The sequence below is a fragment of the Schistocerca americana genome, chromosome 1, assembly GCF_021461395.2.
Source record: "Schistocerca americana isolate TAMUIC-IGC-003095 chromosome 1, iqSchAmer2.1, whole genome shotgun sequence".
Taxonomy (NCBI): Eukaryota; Metazoa; Arthropoda; class Insecta; order Orthoptera; family Acrididae; genus Schistocerca; species Schistocerca americana.
In genome coordinates this window covers 218348969-218372245 of record NC_060119.1, presented here as the reverse complement: position 1 = coordinate 218372245, position 23277 = coordinate 218348969, and the positions used below count along the sequence as shown (strand labels likewise).

Genomic DNA, 23277 nt, shown 5'->3' with positions numbered 1-23277 from the left:
GCTCATACTCAGGTGTTCAGGCAGTTGTTTTTTCCCTCGTGTGATCCGGGAGTGGAACAGAGGGGGGGGGGGGGGGAGGAATATGACTTTGGCGTGAATTGTGCCCTCCGCCACACACCGCTTGGTGGCTAGCGGAGTATATATGTAGATGTAGATGTAGATGATAAAGGTTGGATTGTAGCCTATCGCGATTGCGGCTTATCGTATTGTGACATTACTACTCGCGTTGGTCAAGATCCAATGACTGTTAGCAGAATATGGAATCGGTGGGTTCATGAGGGTAATACGGAACACCGTGCTGGATCCCAACGGCCTCATATCACTAGCAGTCGAGATGACAGGCATCCTATCTGCATGACTGTAACGGATCGTGCAGCCACGTCTCGATCCCTGAGTCAACAGATGGGGATGTTTGCAAGACAACAACCATCTGCACGAACAGTTCAACAGCATTTGCAGCAGCATGGACTATCAGTTCGGAGACCATGGCTGCGGTTACCCTTGACGCTGCATCATAGACAGGAGGCCATGCGATGGTGTACTCAATGATGACCCTGTGTGCACGAATGGCAAAACATCATAACATCATTTTTTTCAGATGCATCCAGGTTTTGTTTACAGCATCATGATGGTCACATCCGTGTTTGGTGACATCGCGGTGAACGCACATTTGAAGCGATCGCCATTCTGGCTTATCACCCTGCATGATGGTATGGGGTGCCATTGGTTACATGTCTCAGTCACCTCTTGTTCGCATTGACACCACTTTGAACACTGAATGTTACATTTCAGATGTGTTAGGACCCGTGGCTCTACCCTTCATTCGATCCCTGTGAAACCCTACATTTCAGCAGGATAATGCACGACCACAGGTTACAAGTCCTGTATGGGCCTTTCTAGATACAGAAAATGTTCGACTGCTGCCCTGGCCAGCACATTCTCCAGATCTCTCACCAACTGAAAATGTCTGGTCAATGGTGGCAGAGCAACTGGCTCGTCACAATACGCCAGTCACTACTCTTGAAGAACTGTGGTACCGTGTTGGAGCTGCATGGGCAGCTGTACCTGCACATGCCATCCAAGCTCTGCTTGACTCAAGCCCAGGTGTAAACAGCCGTTATTATGGCCAGAGGTGGTTGTTCTGGGTACTGATTTCTCAGGATCTATGCACCCAAATTGTGTGAAAATGTAATCACAAGTAAGTTCCAGTATAACATATTTGTCCAATGAATACCTGTTTATCATCTGCACTTCTTCTTGAAGTAGCAATTTTAATGGCCAGTAGTGTATTTTACCAAAACAATTGTCCCTTGAAAGAAGAACTATTGCATTGCCCTTTTCCGCCGGAAGAACTACTAAATCCTGGTCTTCTCTGAATGACCGGATCACATCTCTTTCAAGTGAGGAGATGTTACTTCAGGGGGCTGGAGATGGTTTACTCACATGGTGGCCAGGTGGTTCACCAAAATATTGTGTAAGGATGATGTTTATTTTCTGGCTGGAGACCCAATATGAATATCAGGTTCCCCATTTTCACTTTTATTTTTTTCTTTTCTTTATTTGCTACTTATTCACAGTGTTTTTTTATATCTACAACTTACATAGTAATAAATATATGGAGGAGTGAAAGCAGTGATGCTGTCTCTCTCTCTCTCTCTCTCTCTCTCTCTCTCTCTCTCTCAACTCAAACACACACACGCACACACACACACACACAGAAAGCTGCATTGTCTGGGCCAACTACATTGTATCAGCACTGCAGCATTGATACAATGAAACTCGTCAGAACAGCGTAGTGATGTACGTGTTCTTTATCAGCTCGCTCTGAAGATGGAGATCATCAAAACATTTAAGTCTTGTGCATGGACTAATCAACTGCTCGAAGCCTCAAATATAAGGTGACTTCTTACCTTTACTTCTTCCTTATTCCAATCATGATTTTCCATTATCATATTTGCATAGTAATAACCTGATTTTGGTATTGGGTACTCTGTAGTAAACTATGTACATAATAACAAATTTCCTGAAATTATTTTGATTAAAAATAATAATTGCCAATGTGTTCATTGCAGTACCTTCCAACTGTGATTTTAAAAGGAGCGTCTTATAAACATAAATAATAATTGAATTGGTGTTTGTTCTGCACTTTGAAGCTTTCCCATATTTGGAACTTCACTTTCTTCATTTGCCTAGACATATTACTGAACTACCCTTTTTTTTTAAGGAAGTGTTTTAAAACTTACAGAAGTGTCTGTTAGGCCTGTGAAGTAGATCTTGATGCCCTGTTTTTTTCCACATTCTATTCATTCTGGAGATATTCATCATCCACAAATGCTTTTATGATTTATACATCTATCTGTAGCATAATGGAAAGTACTTGCAGAATATGAATACCAGGAGTAAGGGTAACAACTCACTATACTGTTGAGTGGTCAGTAGGCACATAAACAAGAATGAAAATGTTGCTAAGCTTCTGGATGACATTCTTTATTAGGATTAACTATGGAATATACATACACACACACATACATACGCTTATATGGCTACTTTATCCCAGCTGAGCTGTAGTGCCAATACAGTGTAGTCCGATGGGGCAATGTAGCTGTTAAGATGTACGTGCTTCTGCAGTTATCTCTGAATAACGACATTGTATAAAAGCTTACAAATGTTTTCAAACTTGTTTATGCACCAATAACCCACTCTATGTTTTGACTATATGGTGAGTTGTTACTTTTACTCCTTCCATTATTTATATGTATCCTTCAGTTTTTTCTTTTGCAGCTTGGTACAATACGCTGTTTTAACTGGTATTTCAGAGTAATTTATCTGTTTATAATTTTTTGCTATATTCTGTTGAAGAGAGGAAGAGTGTGGACTTACGGACCGGACTATTTACCGGCCAAAATGTACAACATATACAAAATCATTGCCTTTATAGCTTATGGGACAAACATGTCTACGCTGTCACAACAGCTCAACACTGCTATACTACAGTTCTGGACTGCAAGAAGAACATCTGCTATGCTGTCTTTTCACATGACAGCATTGCAATAATTACAAAACATTCGATTTCATTTCACAATTTCTCATGATTTATTTTGAGATACTTGTAACACAATGAAAAGCCTTGTTATGATTGATAACACCTCTAGTCACTGTGAACTGAACTTCTAATAAAAACCGATAAGTAGCAAGACAACTGGAAATAATTCACTCACTGAACTTGGTCATATATAACCTATGCAACACAACACTGTACTTTTCCATACTGTATACAGAAATATAAACACACCTTCCAAAGTGTTACACTCTTTCTCTCTTTTTGTGTCTACAGTTACAATAAAAAATACTGAAAATAAATACAAAGTGGTGAAACACTGTTTGTGGACTGTGGAAGGAAAAATCAGGAATATCAAGGGCAAAAGTGTAGTTCAGACAATACATCTGTCTTATTTTTCATTTACACATTTATTCCCTCCCTTTGGACCCTATACAATTTATATCTCTATGCATTTATATACTTATTGGCTAATCTCTTACTGATAAATCATGTACATTCACAAATGCATGACCTGAATGCTGAAGTTCATTTAAATTGCATACAACAGAGTATGGTAACAAATTGCACCTGACTAGTATCACTAACAGTATTTTAGAATAAGTGTAACAGAAACTTTTTTTGCATTTCATTGATTCAGCAGATGTTATTTTAATTACATATTGTAAATTAAACATATTAAACATGCTACAGAATACAAATTGTTTACTTAAACACTACAAGCTTATTAAATGAAGCTGCTATGACTGACAATGCACAAAAGAGGTCTTTCTTTAGCAGAAATATTTTGTGTGTCATTTTATATTTAATGAATAGCCTATGGCTGTATTAATGTGTATTCACTTGGTGGACTGCACTTCTTGAAGTAATTATTGTAGCCTGATTTCATGTAACAATGAATAGCAAAAATGTGCTGTTCGGATCCTACTTTATTGAGATAGCGTCACAAATTTGTATATTATACTGTTGACATACTCATTGATGTCCATTTTCCTGCTGTCATGATCAGAAACATAGTCCTCCCCCCCCCCCCCCCCCCCTCAAATGAACCCTGGGCATTATGAATACCGCTGGTTACATACGATGAATTGAAGGATTGCTGACTGGGATACTTTTAAGGGAATGTGTTACTGCACATAAATTAATTTGAGCAATAGAGTGCAGAAAGGAAAACCTATAGCAGTAATGTCACCTGGAACTAAAATGGTCTTCTGTCGCAAAGAATTTTCTGAACACCAAAAAGAATGAAATAACTGTACATAAAATATCAACGCAGGGTATTGTAATAAGCATTACAACTGGTAATTTGGGACTGTACAACTTTTTCCATGTCAGCCATCTTTTATAATGAAGTCTTGCAAAACTTTTGTAAAGACTCCACCAGATCATGATACATAAACGAAAATTGCTCTCACTTTTGTTAAAAATAAATGACATGTTTAATATGATTTTATTTCAAGATGTTAAGTTTCTCAGAAACTGTGGAATATATTTCAGAAAAAACTGAGTTGTCAGTTGATGGCTGAATTTCATTCTGAGACATACTTAATGATTGGCCACATTAATAAATGCCAGCTTTCATTTGAAGTGACCTTTTTCTGATAATGAACTTAAAGGAGGGAACAGAAAGGACAGCTGCATCCTTTTTTTTTTTTTATGGACAGGCAAAATTCGAGTACTTCATCAACTTCATTAAATGTGTTGATATTTTTTGTTATTATTAATGATATCATCTGTAGGGAAAGACAGTTTTTATGTAAATTGATTATGAAAGTCCTTATTGTGAACTTAAATCTTAAGAACAATTGCGTATCTTTTCATGCTGAAGGGAAAATCAAACTGGTCCCTCCCTCACCAGAAGTTATACATTATATTTGCTTAAATAAAATTTTACAATATTATTTAATAGATAAAACTGTAGGAACCAATGAATTGCCGCAGAGAAGAGTGAAGTCTTGTGGAGAAAAAGTATATAAAGAACTTTTTTAAAAAAGTGCAGAACCAACCCCCCCCCCCCCCCCCCCCACACACACACACACGCACACACACAGCTGAGATCTTTTAGTGGTTTTCAGATACAGCAGCACATCTGTCATTTTCATTATATGAGCACAATTCTGTTGTAGCACTGACCCATGCCCTTGAAATTATAACATTATTTTAATTCAAAACATTCTTCTAAATCAGAATAATATTGTTCATAACTTTAGCATCCCCTCATTTCTGCAACCACAAAGTGACATGATGTACTTCTTTATCTACTGTTGCCTTAACTGAGATTATAAAAATTAAACTTATCATTGCTTTTAGTGTCTATGTTGTTACAAAGTATGTGAGAAAATCAATTATGGTAATTTGTGGTCACATTACGAATAACAAAAAGAGTCATTCTGTCTATGGAAAATGTGGGAATAAACCTGTATGTTTCCTTTTTATTTTACCTATTTCAATAATAGTCTTGTTATTGACTGAACACAGTATCAGACTATGAAGGTAGCCTACTAACTTAGTATTTATGTCAAAGATCATGGCTGTGTTGTACAGCGAAAGAGACATGACTATGAGTCTAAAACTGCAGATATTTAGCACAACAGCTTTATGTCATCACTCTGTTGTTGGCTTTAAATCACTTTTTAGTTTCAATTGGCGTACTATCTAGTACAGGGCGTAGGGTGGGGGCAAGAGAGAGAGAGAGAGAGAGAGAGAGAGAGACTGTTGTAGCTTCACCTTCAATATCAACTGCAAATTCACATTAAAATTTGTGAGCTTCTGAGAAGGTCACTTTAGTATTAACTTTAAAAAAAGTGTCTGACTGGTAGTTCAGTATTATTAATGTATCAGATGGTTTCTTTTGATGTAACTATTATTATGGTCTAGCTTATAGCATTTTTAATGTGATAATATTTTAGTACAGATAACAATTATGGTAAAAAAGTATCTGTAAATGGTTAACATGACTATAAACTGAAATTTATAATATTATCTAAAATCAAAAGATACTATCAAAAAAATATAATGCCAAATCAAACCAATAGAGGCACTGAAAAACAGTGTAAGAAACTACAAATCAGAAATGTATTAAATACTTTATGTAATATGCATCTAATTTTCCTTTACAGTTCATGAGACACCCTGCTTGTCAAAAATGATGCTAACATTGACTGAAAATTGTGTTTGAAAGAGATTTCTGTTTTAAGATACAGCATCTAATAAACTCTATGTTGTGATCGATATATTTTTTATTTACAGCACAAGTAGCTTATTATGGTTGACACATTACATAAAAATCTGAGGTATAAAAAACCAATTTCTGCAGAATATTTGCTGGATACATACATCTAGTTCTCTAATATACCCAGAAGAAAAATTATCATGAAGACTGGCCAGACATATTAATCAACATAAATATGTTAATTTTAAATTGCTATTTCACTCATCATAAACACAGGTAGTTTCTTTAAATCCAATGTAAGCAATTTCTCTGTATACGAAGAGAATAAAAGTTCTGTCAGATAGTACAAAAGATAACATTTCTATGGCTATCTTTCCTCTTACATGATTCATTTTTTATATAGCTTTGAGGCAGCCTTTATCAAACTGCGCTACTGATTCACACTTTCTTCTGATGTATTGTACAATCTCTAAGGAAATTCTTATATTTTTAAATATCATAAATGTCATTGAATATCATAGCAGCTTCAATAAAAATATGAAGTGATACTCTCAGATATATGCACTTTGTGCTTGTTACATAAAACAGATTAATAATATGGCAAGGGGATTACCAATGAACTGCAGCATGTCTTCAACAATCAGCCAAATTTAATGTGTAATGTTCTGGCTAAGGCTACGAAGTATCTTTTCATGCTAAAGGTAAAATCAAACTATCCCATCTCTCCATCAAAAGATATGCGGTAATACATTTTCAATTTGCTTAAATAAAATATTGCAATATTATTTCACACACACAACCACACATGGATACACCCACACACACATACATACACTGTTGAACAGTGATATGCCAAACCTTCAATAACAACTTAAAAACCCATAAATATAATATATAAGTAGTAATACATAGTAATAATTACATTTATCGCATAGGAAATTCTTCAAAAATCCTCACTTTCACAAAAGGATTTGTTTTTCATTGTAAATTCTTGTTTTTTAATATATATCAAACTTTGCTTTATTAACAATTACTTGTTAAAATTTAAGAATGTCACTTTGTAAAGGGGCACAGATCATGATATGTTTAGAAAGTGGTGTTTTTTTTTTTTAACCTATGTTCTAAAGCAGGTTAATTAAAGAAGGCGAGAATGGCTAGTTTCCCATTTACAATATATATTTTATCACATGTTTCCTGCTGTATCTAATTCTTGACATATCTTTTGGAAACACTCAACATTCTACAGCTTGGGGCTCAAAGTGTTTTCATCAGCACAGGCACTCTTGTAAAGTCAACAAAGGGATTTCTCAAAAATTCAGCTTACTGAATCATCACTCTATCATAACTCATCATACAAACTGAACACTATATTCTCTTTACAGAACAGATTCAAACAAAAACTTTTGCAAATGTGGCTAACAAAACATCTGATCTCTGTAGGTTGGGGTCTTTCAAACAACAAAAGTACAGCAGTAGGACAGCATGTAGAACATCAACAAACGGGAAATATTAAACATAAAGTAGAAGTTATTTGAAAGCTTATGAGAACACATGAAAAACTAACAACAGATATAAAGCAAAATACTTTTAAAGAGAATTTGGAATGTTCAGTTCAGCAAATTCTTTCTACAGAAGTTTATGTACAATGAAAAGTACTGTGTACATACAACAATGTGCAAAGCTCTGAGAAAGTTTGGAGACAACTAAAACGAACAGCTGAATGTGTTTGAGATGAAGAAGAGCTTAAAAAGTTAGAAGGATTACAGTTATATTAACACATCATAAGAAACAAAAATCTTTATTAAAGGCACAAATGGAAAGGAAATGCAGACAGTATCACAGTTTATATAGGAGACATTAAGAAAAGCAATGTAGCTGGACATACAAATCATGTCTTGCAGAAATGCAAAACCTTATCCAGCAGCATTATGCTAAAGTCACTGACAGCTCAGATCGTCATAGATTACTTGCAATCACAAAAATCCTGATGATTTTTCCTCTATGGACATGTATAATGAGTCACATATATGTCTCTAAGTGAGTGCCATATCTGAATGCTATGGTTCACTCTATAACATGTAAATATCTGTATGCAGAAGGACTTACTTTTTGAAATAAGCCACTTTAACTCTTATGTAGTCTGTGACTGACAATAATGTTAGTGGTAATCATTGAGATGTTACTTGCAGTATATGCTAGAATGCAGGTTCTTAAAACATTGAATCAATGTTTCATAATGCTGTCAATTATAACACAGAGTTATGTGATTAAAGGTGGCAGAGCAATGCCCTCAGTCTCCATACATAAACAACACAGCTGATACTACAGAAAGTTATAGTTATCTATATGTGTGATCCATGTGATATTTAATTGTGTGGATGCATAAAAGAAAAGAAATTTGTTCTGATTGTATTATAGAGGAGGATGTTACCTCCAATTCAATGTCTTTCCTGTAACGAAATGAAAACAGTTTAATACAGCAGGTGCTCTGTCACATAGCTTATTCATGTCTCAATATGAGAGATGTCTGTCTGCAGTCACCTTCTCTATACTGGTACAAATAATCAGTATATATGATACAGAATGTGATAGGATATGTAGAAGACATACAAGACATTTGTGCTGTAAGTCATATAACACATAATAAATGATACAAAGGAGGTTATTATTTTCATGATCAATAAAGAAAGCATAAATTTGAAACTGGTGATGAGTTAAGATAAATGGTCTTAGTGTCAATCACATTGTGTTCATTTGAAGATGAACCTTTCACTCATTACTGAGTAGTAGGTTACATATTAATTGTACCATAAATGTACATAATTTATTTTTGCATTTTACGCTTGTCTAACAATGAACACCAAAGCTTCAACATCTGTAAAGACAATGGAATGTAATAAATAATTTATACTTAGAGATTTAAAAAATTCTATTTAAATTATTTCAGTATGAAAAATCTATTCATGATATAAATGATTGGTCAGCCTTTGAGAAAGCATTTTCACAGCACAATAAGGAATGAAGTAGCTTTAAGCAAGCTAGAAGTATCATTGCAATATCTATATTTTATGAAGGACATACATACGTACATACATTTATATAATGCTGCTTACAAATATCTTGTTGCCTCGCAAAGCTCGAGCAGAATAAGGCAATATTCATGAGAGGCTCCTGACCTGGCGGTACAGGCAGCTTTGTAGTATTTTTTTTTTTTTTTTACATATAGCCCTGATTATTTAAAGTTACGCTCTCAACATTCATGCACTTACATTCATCTAACACAACAGAAAGAGGTTGGCAGAATATAATGTGTACAATAAGTCATGCAGCAGTGATATGCAAATGTTTGAGTGCTATAGAGACTATGTTATTACAAATTTTCTATTCTACTAAGTGAAGTTAGCACAAAAAACATATTTTTGTAATCAGTTTGCTCTTTCTTTATCATTTCAAAGGAAGTTTATCCCCATTGACATCTCTAAAGAAGTTTTAAAAAAAAAGTAACATGCTTTAGTAAAGCAATTTATATTTCATTTACAGGCAAACAGAAGAGTCTTCATGGACAATGTCAAACTGAAGGGAATTTGTGACATCAGAAACATGACACACATGTGACCAGATAAACTGAGTAGACAAAATTCCATTGAATGATAACTGTTTATCAATTACCTCTGATTTCAAAAAGAAGCATTAGGCAGTGATTGTGCATGCACAAACACAAATGTATGTGGGTTAATAAACTGGGTGAAAGCTCTATAAAATATGTATTCTGTGCAGTACAAGCACACATATATCCGATTTTGCATCTGTTGCGTAAATGATATGCTATTTGTAGTCTCTTTGTTTTCATTTTCCTTATACACTAAACACTTGATTTCATTTTTAAAATATTTTCTTAGTTTTCTAAATTTCACTGAGTGTTAAGAAATGTTTTTGGGAATTTCCATGAATTTAGGTGGAATTTTAATAGATTTCAATTATTCTATGAAATGATAAAACTACCATGAGCATCTATTTAAGATGATAATATTGACCTATGCCAAATTATGACATCTATGCCTTATTTGCTTTCCTCAATATTTAAAAAAATACACTATAGATGACAGTATAAAAACTGGTCTGCACTGAATTTATTGCAGACTTTAATAAATTATTCCAAAAGATATACATCACAGCGCTTGACTTACTGTACTTCCTTTAGTACATGCAAAAATATTCCATAAAAATGATAATGTCAACTCCTACAGATTCACTGATTATGTCAGTATCACTAAGATCATAACAGATAATGGAGTAGTGAACAAGAAACAAACTTTTTTTTTTAGTTTTACATCCTTTGAGCCCCATTATAATAGCTGTTCTTTTTTTTTATTTCTATATTTTCTTTCACATTTAATTATTACGAGCACTTACTCACATTAAAACACTACTGCAGTATTAAAACAAACAGATGTACAAGAAATATGACAGTCAAAAGGTTCGGATTGCATAACAGGTATTTTAAGCTGATATGTTTATTCCGCACTCCACAGGGTGCCACCGTCTCCTCAGACCCTCCCTCCTAGCATCCCCTTGTAGCATTGAGCTGCGTTTTGTCTCTCTAAAGACGTATAATGGACGGAAAAGTTTTCAGAGTGGATCTGCCACACTGTGTAGACAGCTCATAGCACACACATGCAGATCAACAACAAGTATCTTACACTACTGATAAAATTAAAAATCTGTTACATCATACTCTAAGCAATTTCCACATCATGATACATTTGTACAAAGAAACTTTAATTGTTTCATCTTTTAATGAGAGCAAAAATTGAAAGCTAGCAGCACTGAGGATTTACATATTTATTTTCAAATATCAAGCATTACTGAATTCACATCAAATTATTCTTCTTCTTTAAGATAGTGTCACTACATTTATCTGAAGGAAAGTGTACCAAACAAACTCTGAATCTAGTACACATAATATAAATCCTCAGATAGCTACTTTAATTAACTGCATAAATTAAGAGTTACTTAATCTACATTGTACACAGATATACACAAGAACACTTATTTCTGTGTCTACACAATGCAGACAGATCTAATAAATCTGCTTACAAAATTAGCTAGTTTCTGGAGGAATCATTTGGTTGTTAGCATTTAGCATCTCATATATATTGTAGTTGTGTGTTCATACTAAGGTACTGAATAGGTGTTACATAAGTATGGATATTTTTTCCAATTTCCAATTGCTCGAAAAATACATTCGAAGCATTAATAAACTCACACTGTGTAAGGCTGAGTGTTGTTATTAAACTCTGAGATGTTAGTAGCAATGTTACTCCTCCAGTCACTAGCTGTACCAAAATGTTAGTTTCTTTTCATATCACATCAATCCTTACACATAAAGCAACTACATTTAAGATTCTATAAATCTGTCATTTCTTTCAAAGAGATATTTAACAAACGGAAATTATATTCCCAGCTGCAACATAACACCAGGCTAGTTATGTGGCATTGTAATGCTGCCTCTTTGGATTGTCCTGGCTACTAAAGCAGTCAGTCTCTACTTTGGTTCATACACATTAGCTATATACACTTGTATACAGTCAAAAAATCCCAGACTTGCTCAATCCTCAGCAGTTTTACCTTAAAAACTTGACCACTTATTAATAAATAACTGTTCCATTACTAACTAAAAACATTATTGATAAAATGCGCAGCATTTCTCTCTTTACTGATTTGTTAGATTCAACACTTCTAAATTGCTTACATAAACTAACTAGAAACTACAGACAGGTGGTCATGTAGTCACTGGAATATTATATGATTACACTCATTAAAAGTAACTAGATGAGATGATATATGCATATTTGTATATACAAATAATTAAACTACCATATGTTTATATAAAGTACATTTCGTACAGTTTACCCATCAGACCAGGTAAATCAGCTAATGCTCAAAGGATATGAAGTTCAAACTACAATCTTTTGAAATTTAACTCTATGAGTAATTGTGCTGATAGGAGGAGAAGAGAAAAGATTCTTATTATTTGATATGAATGCATGATATTCTTTTGCTTCACTCGCAGACTGAGTTTACTTGTATTCTCTCTCTCTTTTCCTTCTATCAAAGGAAATAGAGTATAGCATACACATTTTTGGTTTATTGCTATGAATAAGAAATACATTAAATGTCTGATCCAATTCTCTTTTCCTCTAGAAAAACAAATATAGCTTTTCTAACACTGAGTTTCTTTTCAACCAGACTAATTTTATTAATCCTACGTATAGTGATAGTAGCCTACAGCATGTAAACTCTATCTGCACATAAACAGCCAGACACATGGCATGCTACTGCACAATATGTTATGTTCAAGATTTAGTATTTTCTAAAAGAGGTATTTACACCATCCATAAGAAAAATTAAATGAATACATTTAATTTACCTACATTTTTTTTTTTCAAATAAGTTATCTAAAACATAACTTTCAGGGCACCTTTGGTATCAAGCATTGTCTGCTATTCATCAAGGTCTCTTGAAATATGCCATATACAAGTAAATTATAATCCTTCATAATTATCTAATCCCCTGATAAGTAAATAGCAATTTTCTCTGTATTTCCTACACTGCCTTTCAAGCTCTAATCTCAGTTTTTAACATTAGTGATTCATTAATCAACAGCACAGCATACCTATTGCTGAAAAACTTCAATGAATTCTCATATCTCATGCTCATAAAGAACTACATGATATACTGTGCTATCTGAATGACAAAGCAGAAGTGCAACAAACTGCTATATTTATAATTTTTTTTGTTTACAATTTCCTAAAGATGTCAAATTACTCACATTCATTTTTTTTTTCAAGCTAGTTGACAGCAAGAGTAATATAGTTCTGTCAACTATGAAATTTATCAAAAAAGCACTCCGGTATACTTAAAAATGTTAATTGTTTCAAAATTATTTTCTCCTTTTTCTTTAAAAATAAATGTGTTACTCTGAAAGGAAATGTATATGAACTAAGTCTGAAGCTTACTGAATGAACTATTTAATGAATTTCACAAATAAAAGAGCTGCAAGCACCAGATGTATGTATAATATAAATCAAGATTTTTCTGAACCATTTAATTTGAACAAATAATAACAATAGTAATGATAATAAGACACTTTCGTTTTCAAGTGTAAGATTGGAGGTATACAGGCATTTATTAAGAGGCCTTGATTTTATCATACTACCATTCTCGTTAACAATATTTTTTCATTTATTAACATTATTTATTATTAATTTATCATTACTGTGGTTAATATTCTTATTGATGAATCAAAAGAAGAATAAAATAACAAAATTTTAAGATTTTAACAGATTGACCTATGGCAATGGCACAGTGTGCGCCATTTTATGTATTCATATTTAATCAAGATGCCTCGCTGTCTTCAAGAATTCAGGCCTATGAGGGCATAGCAACACCAGAGCCAGGTTGCTGATGCTCATGTCAGGTGCTCAGCTGGAGGTAAGGATAATTAAGATTGTCCATTTTCTTCTCCCTTGGGTCCCTAGAAAGAAAAAGCAATCAAGATTGGAAACTTAAAATGATAACAAATTAGAACTATCATATCACACAAATGGAATGCCATTTTGAAATGATTCTGATAGTGAGTGTGCACTTAACAATTTTCAAATAATACATGTAGCAACTTGCAGAACAATGTTTTGTGGTGTATTACCATAGTACAATGATGAAAACAGCACTACTGTGAAGATGCATTTAATTTATATTCTTTTAAGAAACATTGGGAAAATGTCAATGAAATAGTAGTAAAATTATTTACAATTTGATATAAATACAAAGCTGCACAGTGGATAATGTGACCATAAATCCATAGTAACTTAGTGCTCTCTCTGAATAACGGAGGTAAGAATTACTTCTGATAAACAAAGTAGGCACTGAATTTATGTAACACATTAATACAGTAATGAAAATGATCACCATCTAAATAATTTGAATTTATTTTGCAACAGAAATAGATAATTGTTTGCTAATTTATTTCAGTCACTTTTGTCTCAGCTCATTTCTTGATAAGCAGTAGCAGGCAGCATCTATTATTTCTAAACTTTATTTCCTTTTCTGATTTAAATGCAATTCTATGTCACTGAGGCATATTTTATGTATAATTTATTTTTATGGTAACATATTCAGAGTACTTTTGAACATGTCTTCGTTTCAGCCTCAATAGTGGAAAGTCATAATCTGTTGCCTCCAATATGAATGTCAGTGCAACAGAAAACACCCAGTTTTGCTGAAATTTGAGTTGGAATAATAATGTATCATGAGGAGGAGGAGGAGGAGATTAGTGTTTAACATCCCATCGACATCGAGGTCACTAGAGACGGAGCGCAAGCTCGGGTGAGGGAAGGATGGGGAAGGAAATCGGCAGTGCCGTTTCAAAGGAACCATCCCAGCATTTGCCTGAAGCGATTTAGGGAAATCACGGAAGACCTAAATCAGGATGGCTAATCAGGATGGCTTGCCACGGGATTGAACCGTTGTTCTCCCGAATGCGAGTCCACTGCACCACCTCACTCGGTAATGTATCGTGAAAACAGAACATTATGTGCATTTTACCCCTGATGAGCAACATGTTAATTTATGTCTAAAGCTGACCAAATAAACGCAAGATGAAAACAACTAAATGTTGTGCTGCTAGATGAGACAATGAAATATTTGGCAGTATTTTATGTTCTCATGAAACACTTTGATAAGGCACAATGCAATGTTCAAAATAACTAAATCAACAACTGGAAACTAATCCTGTCTGCAGAATGCTGACGCTAATTTGTGTATATAAACTAACTTTTCTGCTCCTTCAGCTACTTTCAGCTACTCATCTACTATTGTATACCTTGGTAATGTCACTCATCTTCCAAATCATTTTCTCCTTTTTTCTGTTTCTTGAGTTTCATCAACATCCCACAAATTTGACTTTTATCTTTTATGTATGTCTGATTCAACATGGTCTTGGAGCAGGGATATTTCTACCTATATTGCTTGGAAAATGTTAAATGGGTGTTCACTTGGAAGAAAGAAATAGCATAGAAAACTCAGTTGAAGAAATGCAGGTAGTGTTCCAGTATTGAGGTAGGAGATTTAATTATGGCAGCAATTAGCATTTGCAGAGTATGTAAAGACACATCCATTCATTAAGGTGTAAGTAACTGCAGTGCATGTAGGAAGAATTGGAAGATTACATTACTACTTAGAGATAATGTTAGAGAAGGTAACAACTTGAAAAGGTTCCAAATTACTTAAAAACTGAATGTGACAGATAGTTGTAGTCACAACTCATGGGCAGAAAAAAAAGAACTTCTTTACTGCACAATGACCCCTTACCAAATGGTGTATAAGAGTGGTGTGTTAAATTCATTTATTGAATGTAAGTGACTGTAAATTATGTGTGTATAGTGCAGTGTCATATTTGTGCAGTATGATGGTGGTGGTGATGATGATGATGATGATGATGATGAGACAAGGTGGTACGAGTGCACTGCCATGAATGATTACCCCACTGCCAATGAGAAGCAAGCATCCCCTCTCTGGAGCTACAGCAGCGGGTGTACTTATGTTCGAACATTCATGCACTGAGCCCATTTTGTGTGTTTGCCAGTTGAATAACATTTAGAGACTTTCATAGTGGCCAGGTCTCATGATCTACTGACTAGTTATTGTATTGAAGACTGACTGATTTGCAAATCTGTGGTATCTGTATATGTTTCAACTTTCAAAGCTACTGTTGGCAACTGATGCTACAATTACAGAACAAAGTTATGTATTATTTTTACTACTTGATATTAGATGTAGAATAAAAAAAAAACATCTGAATTTGCAGTTCATGAACAGCATCTGTTCCTCACTCCTGTATTCATTAAAGAACCACACAGCATGCAATGAAGTTATAAAAACCATCAACAATGCCACATGCCCACACTTCAGGTGATGCTACAGAGTTTAATCCAGGACAAGTATGGTGATAAGGAACATTATACCAATTCCCCTCCTCCCCTTGCCAACTGAAAATTGATGATGAAAATTTCTTTCACATTTCTATACAATTCTGAAATTCAGCTAAGACAATGACATGGTAAGAGCTGACGCACTATCTGTCACTAGTGTCACTACCCTGTTTATCAATTTAATTTTTCTGTTTCCTCACTTACTTGGTCCTCTCATAGCAGGAGGCCAGTTTTTCAAAAGATTCATTAATGCATGTGGTCTCTTTCATTCACAGCTCTTGCATATATGATAGGCAAGTACCTCATCCCTTACACTTGCCTTCTTTTATCTACTCGGACAGTCTCCTGTCACGGGCTGATACTCCTAAAATATTTCACTGAAAACAAGTCCACAAAATTATTCTTTGGCAGATTCTGGGGTATATATCATACCATAACTGATAAGCTTCAGTCATGTCAATGGTTGCCATGGTACAGTTTATGATAAATCACTTTGCTGAAACATGATGAAACCAGTAGTACTGTTAAAGTACACGTCCACTGTTGTCTCTAGGAACTGGGTTGACTAGTGTAATCTCAACACAGAAGAGGTGTGAGGTGCGGGGAGGAAGGAAGGTGAGGATGGTGGAAAATGCTGAGTGCTGCCTGTGTGCAAAGAAGTGATGGGGACAAGATGGAAGGCTGTTAGGTGCAGCATCTGGATGCAAGTGCACAGGATAAGCCATAGAGACAGCCAAAGGTTGAGGCCAGGCCTGTTACACGGACAGAGCATGTGTTGCAGGGGGAAACCCTCCCTCTCTGAAATTCAGAAAAGGTAGAGGTGATGAGAAGAATCCAGATAGAATGGGCTGTGAAAAAAATCATGGAAGTCAAGCATAGCATGTTGCTTGACATCTGGGTTGTCTGTTCTCTCTTGGTTACAGTTGGGCAGTGGCCAAGGGCAGCTGGACCACCCACTTGCTGAGCATGCTGTGCAAAACAGTGTGCTTGACTCCAGTGATTGCTTCACAGTTGCTTGACATCTGGGTTGTCTGTTCTCTCTTGGTTACAGTTGGGCAGTGGCCAAGGGCAGCTGGACCATCCACTTGCTGAGCACGCTGTGCAAAACAGTGTGCTTGACTCCAGTGATTGCTTCACAGCTGCTGCCCTCTGGGTTCTTCCCATGACCACTGCATTTTCTCAACTGCGCCAGTGGAAAATCTCTTTTGTTCCTGTGACTCTCTTGGCCTCAAGCTTCTCTAGCGTTGTCATCCCATGTGCCTTTATCTCCTTATCTGTTTCCCTTCCAGCCTCAATAGCGCCTTTGGCCCAGCCCCCAGCTCACCTTCCCAGCACAGATTCCAGATGCTGCACCTGGGAGCCCACAATCCATTTCCTGCCAAGCCTCTGCACAGTCACACAGGCAGCACTACACAGCATTTCCCTTCACCACTACGCTGTTATCCCACCCCCATCCCCACACCATGCCTTCTCTTTACTCCTTCAACCCCACTACCCACACAGCTGAGATCGCTCCTCACCCTGGAAATAACAGTGGCCGTGTGTGTGTGTGTGTGTGTGTGTGTGTGTGTGTGTGTGTATATGTGTGTGTGTGTGTGTTAGAATTTTGTTCAACAGCTAACAATATTCAACAGTCTTCATCTAAGGGTGCCTAGTTGCTGCTCAGAGCTTCCTGTATGTGGTGATTAGCAATCTGTCCAATTCATACTGAGTTTTTCACTCTCTAGCAGAGTGTGCCTCAATATGAAACTTCCTGGTGGATTAAAACTGTGTGTCGGACCATGACATGAACCTGGAATGCTGAGGTTTGAATCTTGGTCCAGCACACAGTTTCAAGCTGCCAGAAAGATTCTTATTGTTACTGTTATATTTGTTTGATTTTTCGTGTAAGGAAGACAATCTTTTTTCTCTCTGTGAATAATACTGACCATTCCAGAACTTATTCATCTTTGTGGATTTGAATGTCACCAAAGCTAATATCATCAGGAATCAGAGTAAATCTTCCAAAAGCTCCTATCAGTGATGTTTTCACTGTAACACATAGGTAAATTGGAAATGTTATATTCCATTTTAAAATGGACATAAATAGGGCTGTTGTTTCTATCATAAAATATGTGTCAGTATCATGGATTCGTAGCTAAAATAAATTATACATCTGATCCTGGAGTTTTCTGCCAACTGTCACTGTAATATAGGTGCTGTTATATACTCCCAATTCCATGATTTCATGCTTACTCCCCTTTTCATCTTTGGTAATGTAGTTGCTATAACAAATCAGAATTACTGCTAATTGATAAGAACAAGTAAATATTGTGTGGCTTCTTTAAAATATTCCACAGACATGAAAACACACAAAAAATAAGAAAACAATGTTTCATAAATATATGCAGTAACTAAAATGTGTGTAGACAAAATATGAGATATAGTATAATATAACATATAATTTCATATACTTACAAATATGGTATATTTATGGTTAATTAATTACCCAACATGACACAAACATCCCAAATACTACTGCAAAGATAGGAGGCAATGCCAGGGAAATATACTAAAAGAATCATGTACATACTGTTAGGAATGGGAGTGTAGTTGTTAATGATATTAGTGAGCAAGCAGTTTTATGGACTTTTCAGAAACACATACAGCAACTGTTTTATTACTGATCACATCTGGTTTACTGCATCCAATACAAGGAAGAAAATCAAATTCTGCAGAAAAAGTGTTATACAAGCAGCATGTCACCATACATGCCAGTGAAGGGTCTAAGAGTAAATGTAGCTGTAATGGAATTCAAAACATGTTTCAAGAAATGATGCACATGTGTGATTTGAAATCCAGCTATGGGAACTACATTAAATGCATAAGTGGGTATTTATTTGGTGCTCTAATTATAAATGCAATGTGCAGAGCATCACTCTACAGTAATTAATTTACTAGAAGGCAACATATCTGTATAATAAAAAAAAGTAATGGTCAGGGTTTTTTCCAACAACTATAAATGTAAGTCACCCAAAAATTCACTTTCTTCTCCATCATGCTTGCAGAGTGTGATAGGAACCTGTGTGAAATAAGTAGTATCCATAATATAAGTAATACATAAATAAAAAATCATTTTTCCTCACATGGCAGAATGAAAGGTATACAGAAAATGTGTGCCATCAAAGATGAAGATTATAATAACTGTCACAAACACAGACAATCAGATTCTTGACCTTTTAAAGCCAAACAGAGTTGGGGAAAAACAATAGAATCCAAAGGGTAATGAGTGCAGATGATTCAGAACTGGATGGCAACGGATGTACTGAATAGAGGAGAGAAATCAAATAGCAAATACATAGGACATTTGTCTTTCCTTCTGTTTGGACTGTAACTGCTTCTGGTGCAGCTAGCTGACTGCTGCTGAATCACAGCGACCTGCCCATTCACCATTCTGACACTTTACTTTCTTTCCTTTATTTCCTCTTCAGCCCAAAAATATGCATTTTTTGGTTTGTAAATGATTATTTGTGTATCTATCAAGATGTCACACTCTTTGCTTTCTGTGACCCCTTTTGTGTTGGAACGTTTCAGTTGTAATTTCCCTGTTTATGTTTCAGCATCAGTGTTAAGTGTTTAAAAAAAATATCTTTAGAACTAGTTTATATCTCATTTCTCTTCAGCTCTTCCTGTTCTGATCTAAGTTTGTGAGCACCCAGCCTACCAACCTCTGCCATTTTGCTTTTGGCGTACTCGATACGAATGGCTCCCCGGTCAGAGGAGAGCAAGAAGGAGCCCTGCAGGTTGGCCATGGCTTGGGCAGCGCAGCGCACATCTTGAAACTCGACGAAAGCGACGGGGGACCCTCCCTTGGTGTGCATGCGGAGGCGACAGAAGCCGGGGAAGCTGTGCACACAGATAAGAATGTGCCATGTTAGGAAGAGGATGGGGACACATGCCCAAACATCTGAAAGTTCCCAATTGAACGTTATCCACAGGAATAATGTTAGGACACCCTTAAAGGTATTGATTTTTAGTTTTGCGTTGCAGTTTGTAAATCATTTAATTTATGTTGCTGTTACACAAAACAGTGCTAAGCCACCACACCAAACCCAAAAGTGCATGCAGAGTAGCTTACAAGGAGGAATTAAAGATTAAATAAGTTAATAATTTACAGTAACAGGGAAAACTATGTGACAGATTTTATTCTGTTTATTTCACATGATGCCATGAAGCGAGGCATGAGTTTCCAATTTTGTATTTCATGAATCAGAATTATATTAAGAAAGATTTGGGGTGTTCCAGCGTCTTAAATCAAAATTTAAAGTGTAATACTCAGTTTCACTGTGGTTTTTTTTTTTTTTTTTTTTTTTTTTTTTTTTTTTTTTTTTTTTTTTTCCCAGAATGAAAGAGGAACAGGACAAAGAAATTGACCTCTTAATTTTTAAATTTCTTTTTTTGTATTTTTAAGCAGGTGTGAAATGTTAGTCCACCTATATGAACAAATAATTCGGCAAAATATGGGCACTGTTCTGCAGATTTCTAATTTTGATATAATTGCGTTTGTTTGCAACAGAAATATGATAGAGCCCCAGCAAATTTGTAGTGAAACATACATTAATTTCCTGCATTTGATGAGGACTAAGGTGTGCTTTCAGATGTTTAGGACGAACTAGTACAACAACAGTGACCAACACACATGCCCAACGATACTACTCTACAGGACGCAGCTGTACAGTATAGTGTGGAACAAAGTTGGCAACCACATGCAAGTGCATCTCCTCTTGTTGTAACTATTCTATTTAGTACTAAAACTGTCATTTTGTGAATAAGAGATGCAGTAAAATACACTAGTTCATTCAATCTGCTGCAAAGTGAATACACAGGTACAACTCACAATATGTATGCAAGCGCGAGCACACATGGGTGTTCACACACACACACACACACACACACACACACACACACACCTTAATGTGGCATTTATGGATATTTACATATGTTGTAAGGCTACTACTAAATAGTTTTAACATTATTTTTAAATGCACTGAAAATATTTGCTACCCACTTAAAAATACATTCTATGCTTGGTGTGTTTTCTCCTCTAATATATATATTTTTTCGTTTTACAATTGCCCTTTATTTATAATTTAAACAGGCAACATTCCTTAACGACAGAAGAAGTTAAACAAAACTGAATGGGAAAATTAAGTAAATATGTGGACTACGATAGTTACAGAATCATGAATTATTTAGTGTTGTGTAGCGATTAATTAGTTGCATCATATATCCTAGATAAAAGCCATAATAGTAATTTTGCCTCCCACAAAAACTTCATGTCATATTGCTATACAATTAAAATGCACACTTAAAACTTGATTAGATAGCTTCACAACAGGAATATTTTGCAAGTACTCATAATACCAACACATTTAGCACATGTGTAATGTTTTTGCAGGTATGCTGCCAGATTGTTGTGTCTTCTTGGCACAATATTTTGATGTCAACAATGCAGCTTGTTGTGCTCCAGGTGTTCTCTGACATACTGAAATATCAGGGGTACATTATACATAATCAATGCTGTCAAACCATGAGATCTTACACATCTGGAACACACTGAGTGTTGCTTTTTCTCATCTCACGATTGCCCCTCTTCATGATGTACATCATGTAATTACTGTTCATTGCACTTCTTTGCTTTTCAGTCTTTGTCAGATACCCTTTTGCACAAGAAAAACATAATTAAATGCACTTTTAATGTACATCAGAAGAGTTCACTATTCCCCTAATAAAAACTAGTGAACACTGAGCAGTCAATATTGTCTTCCAGTACTACAATACAGTCAAGCTGCAACACTGGTAGACAATAGATTGTGCTAGACTTTGGAAGTTATTAACATTTCCTACACACTAGTCTCTTGCTCAGGGCCTCTACTATTTGGTGAGAAATGGTTTATCCTCATAGGTAATAGTTATAATTACATTTCATTCTGGATTTTACTTTGATTGTACTGTGGTGTCATGGCACTTTACTTTGCCTTTACAAATACAAATGTAACTTTATTATTCATATATCACATTAATATCTCATCAGACTTTGTCCTCATTTTGTGAACAAGTTGCGGGTCAAAAAGTGAAGGATTTTAGAGGATACATGACCTTCAAGTGCAGCCATGAGGTTTGTTGGCTATGGGAAACAATTTTATGAGCTTGACTTTGATGGTAGTCTCAGAAGTTTTACTTTTGGAAACCCTGAAGTACCGGAATGAGTAAAATAAACTGCTTTGGAATAATGAGTCATATACTCTAGTTCTTACAACTTCGAGCCAATTATGAGAACATAAATTTCTTTTGAAAGTTTCCAGTACGAATGGTGTCTGAAACAAAGCACTTTTACATTATACTATCATTTCTTTAGCCCAGTTTATATGTCACTAGCTATTACTTCTGTCACATTCGGAGGATGAAGTGTAGTAAATGAAGAAAACATCCTCTTAAAAAAAATTTGCTGTGGGAATATGGATACCCTAAGGATATCAGAAACTTTTCATTTCCAAATCCTGAAATGCTTCAAAATGTTACTGGTTAGAAAAGATGAATGAAACTATGGGCTTAAGTTTTTATAATTCAGTGCCCTTAGTGCTTTCGTAGAAAAGGAGGTTCTGGTACTGTGACCTCCTGGGAGTAATTTTCCTTTTTTGTAAATTTTCATGTCTTAAAAATTTTATTTAAGTGCTTTTTTTTAATCAGAGGTGCTGGTATGGTGTACCAGCAGGAACTCTCACATATCAGGCACTGACTGTGATCATGGCAAAAAGTGAAGATAGTAGGGCAGCCTATCTCATGTAATAATGTTCCAGGTAGATGGCATTACTTGGCAAAAACAGTAATACTTACTGAATAATGTACGGAAATAAGAAGCTTGTGGAACTGAAGAAAACAATCAAAGTGACTATCTTTCTTATTAAATCAAAGAGAATTATGCAGAAACAACACATTAATGAGTACAGTGTGACTGGCAGTGGTTTAGTGCATCCATCAACTGTGAACAGTGTGGTTGATTGGAAAAGAGGTAT

At 35.3% G+C, this 23277-nt stretch overlaps 1 protein-coding gene across 1 annotated transcript in view; it reads right to left on the bottom strand.

Moving 5' to 3' along the window:
- Positions 1 to 13463: 13463 nt before the first annotated feature.
- LOC124621604 (protein couch potato-like) overlaps positions 13464 to 23277 on the bottom strand; it is a 183169-nt gene continuing 173355 nt past the window's right edge. The window contains exons 7-8 of the mRNA XM_047147154.1: positions 19930 to 20107; positions 13464 to 13767 (exon numbers count right to left, since the gene is read on the bottom strand). Coding sequence (XP_047003110.1) covers positions 13735 to 13767; positions 19930 to 20107 — 211 coding nt within the window. The 3' untranslated portion in view covers positions 13464 to 13734. The remainder of the gene's footprint in view (positions 13768 to 19929; positions 20108 to 23277) is intronic.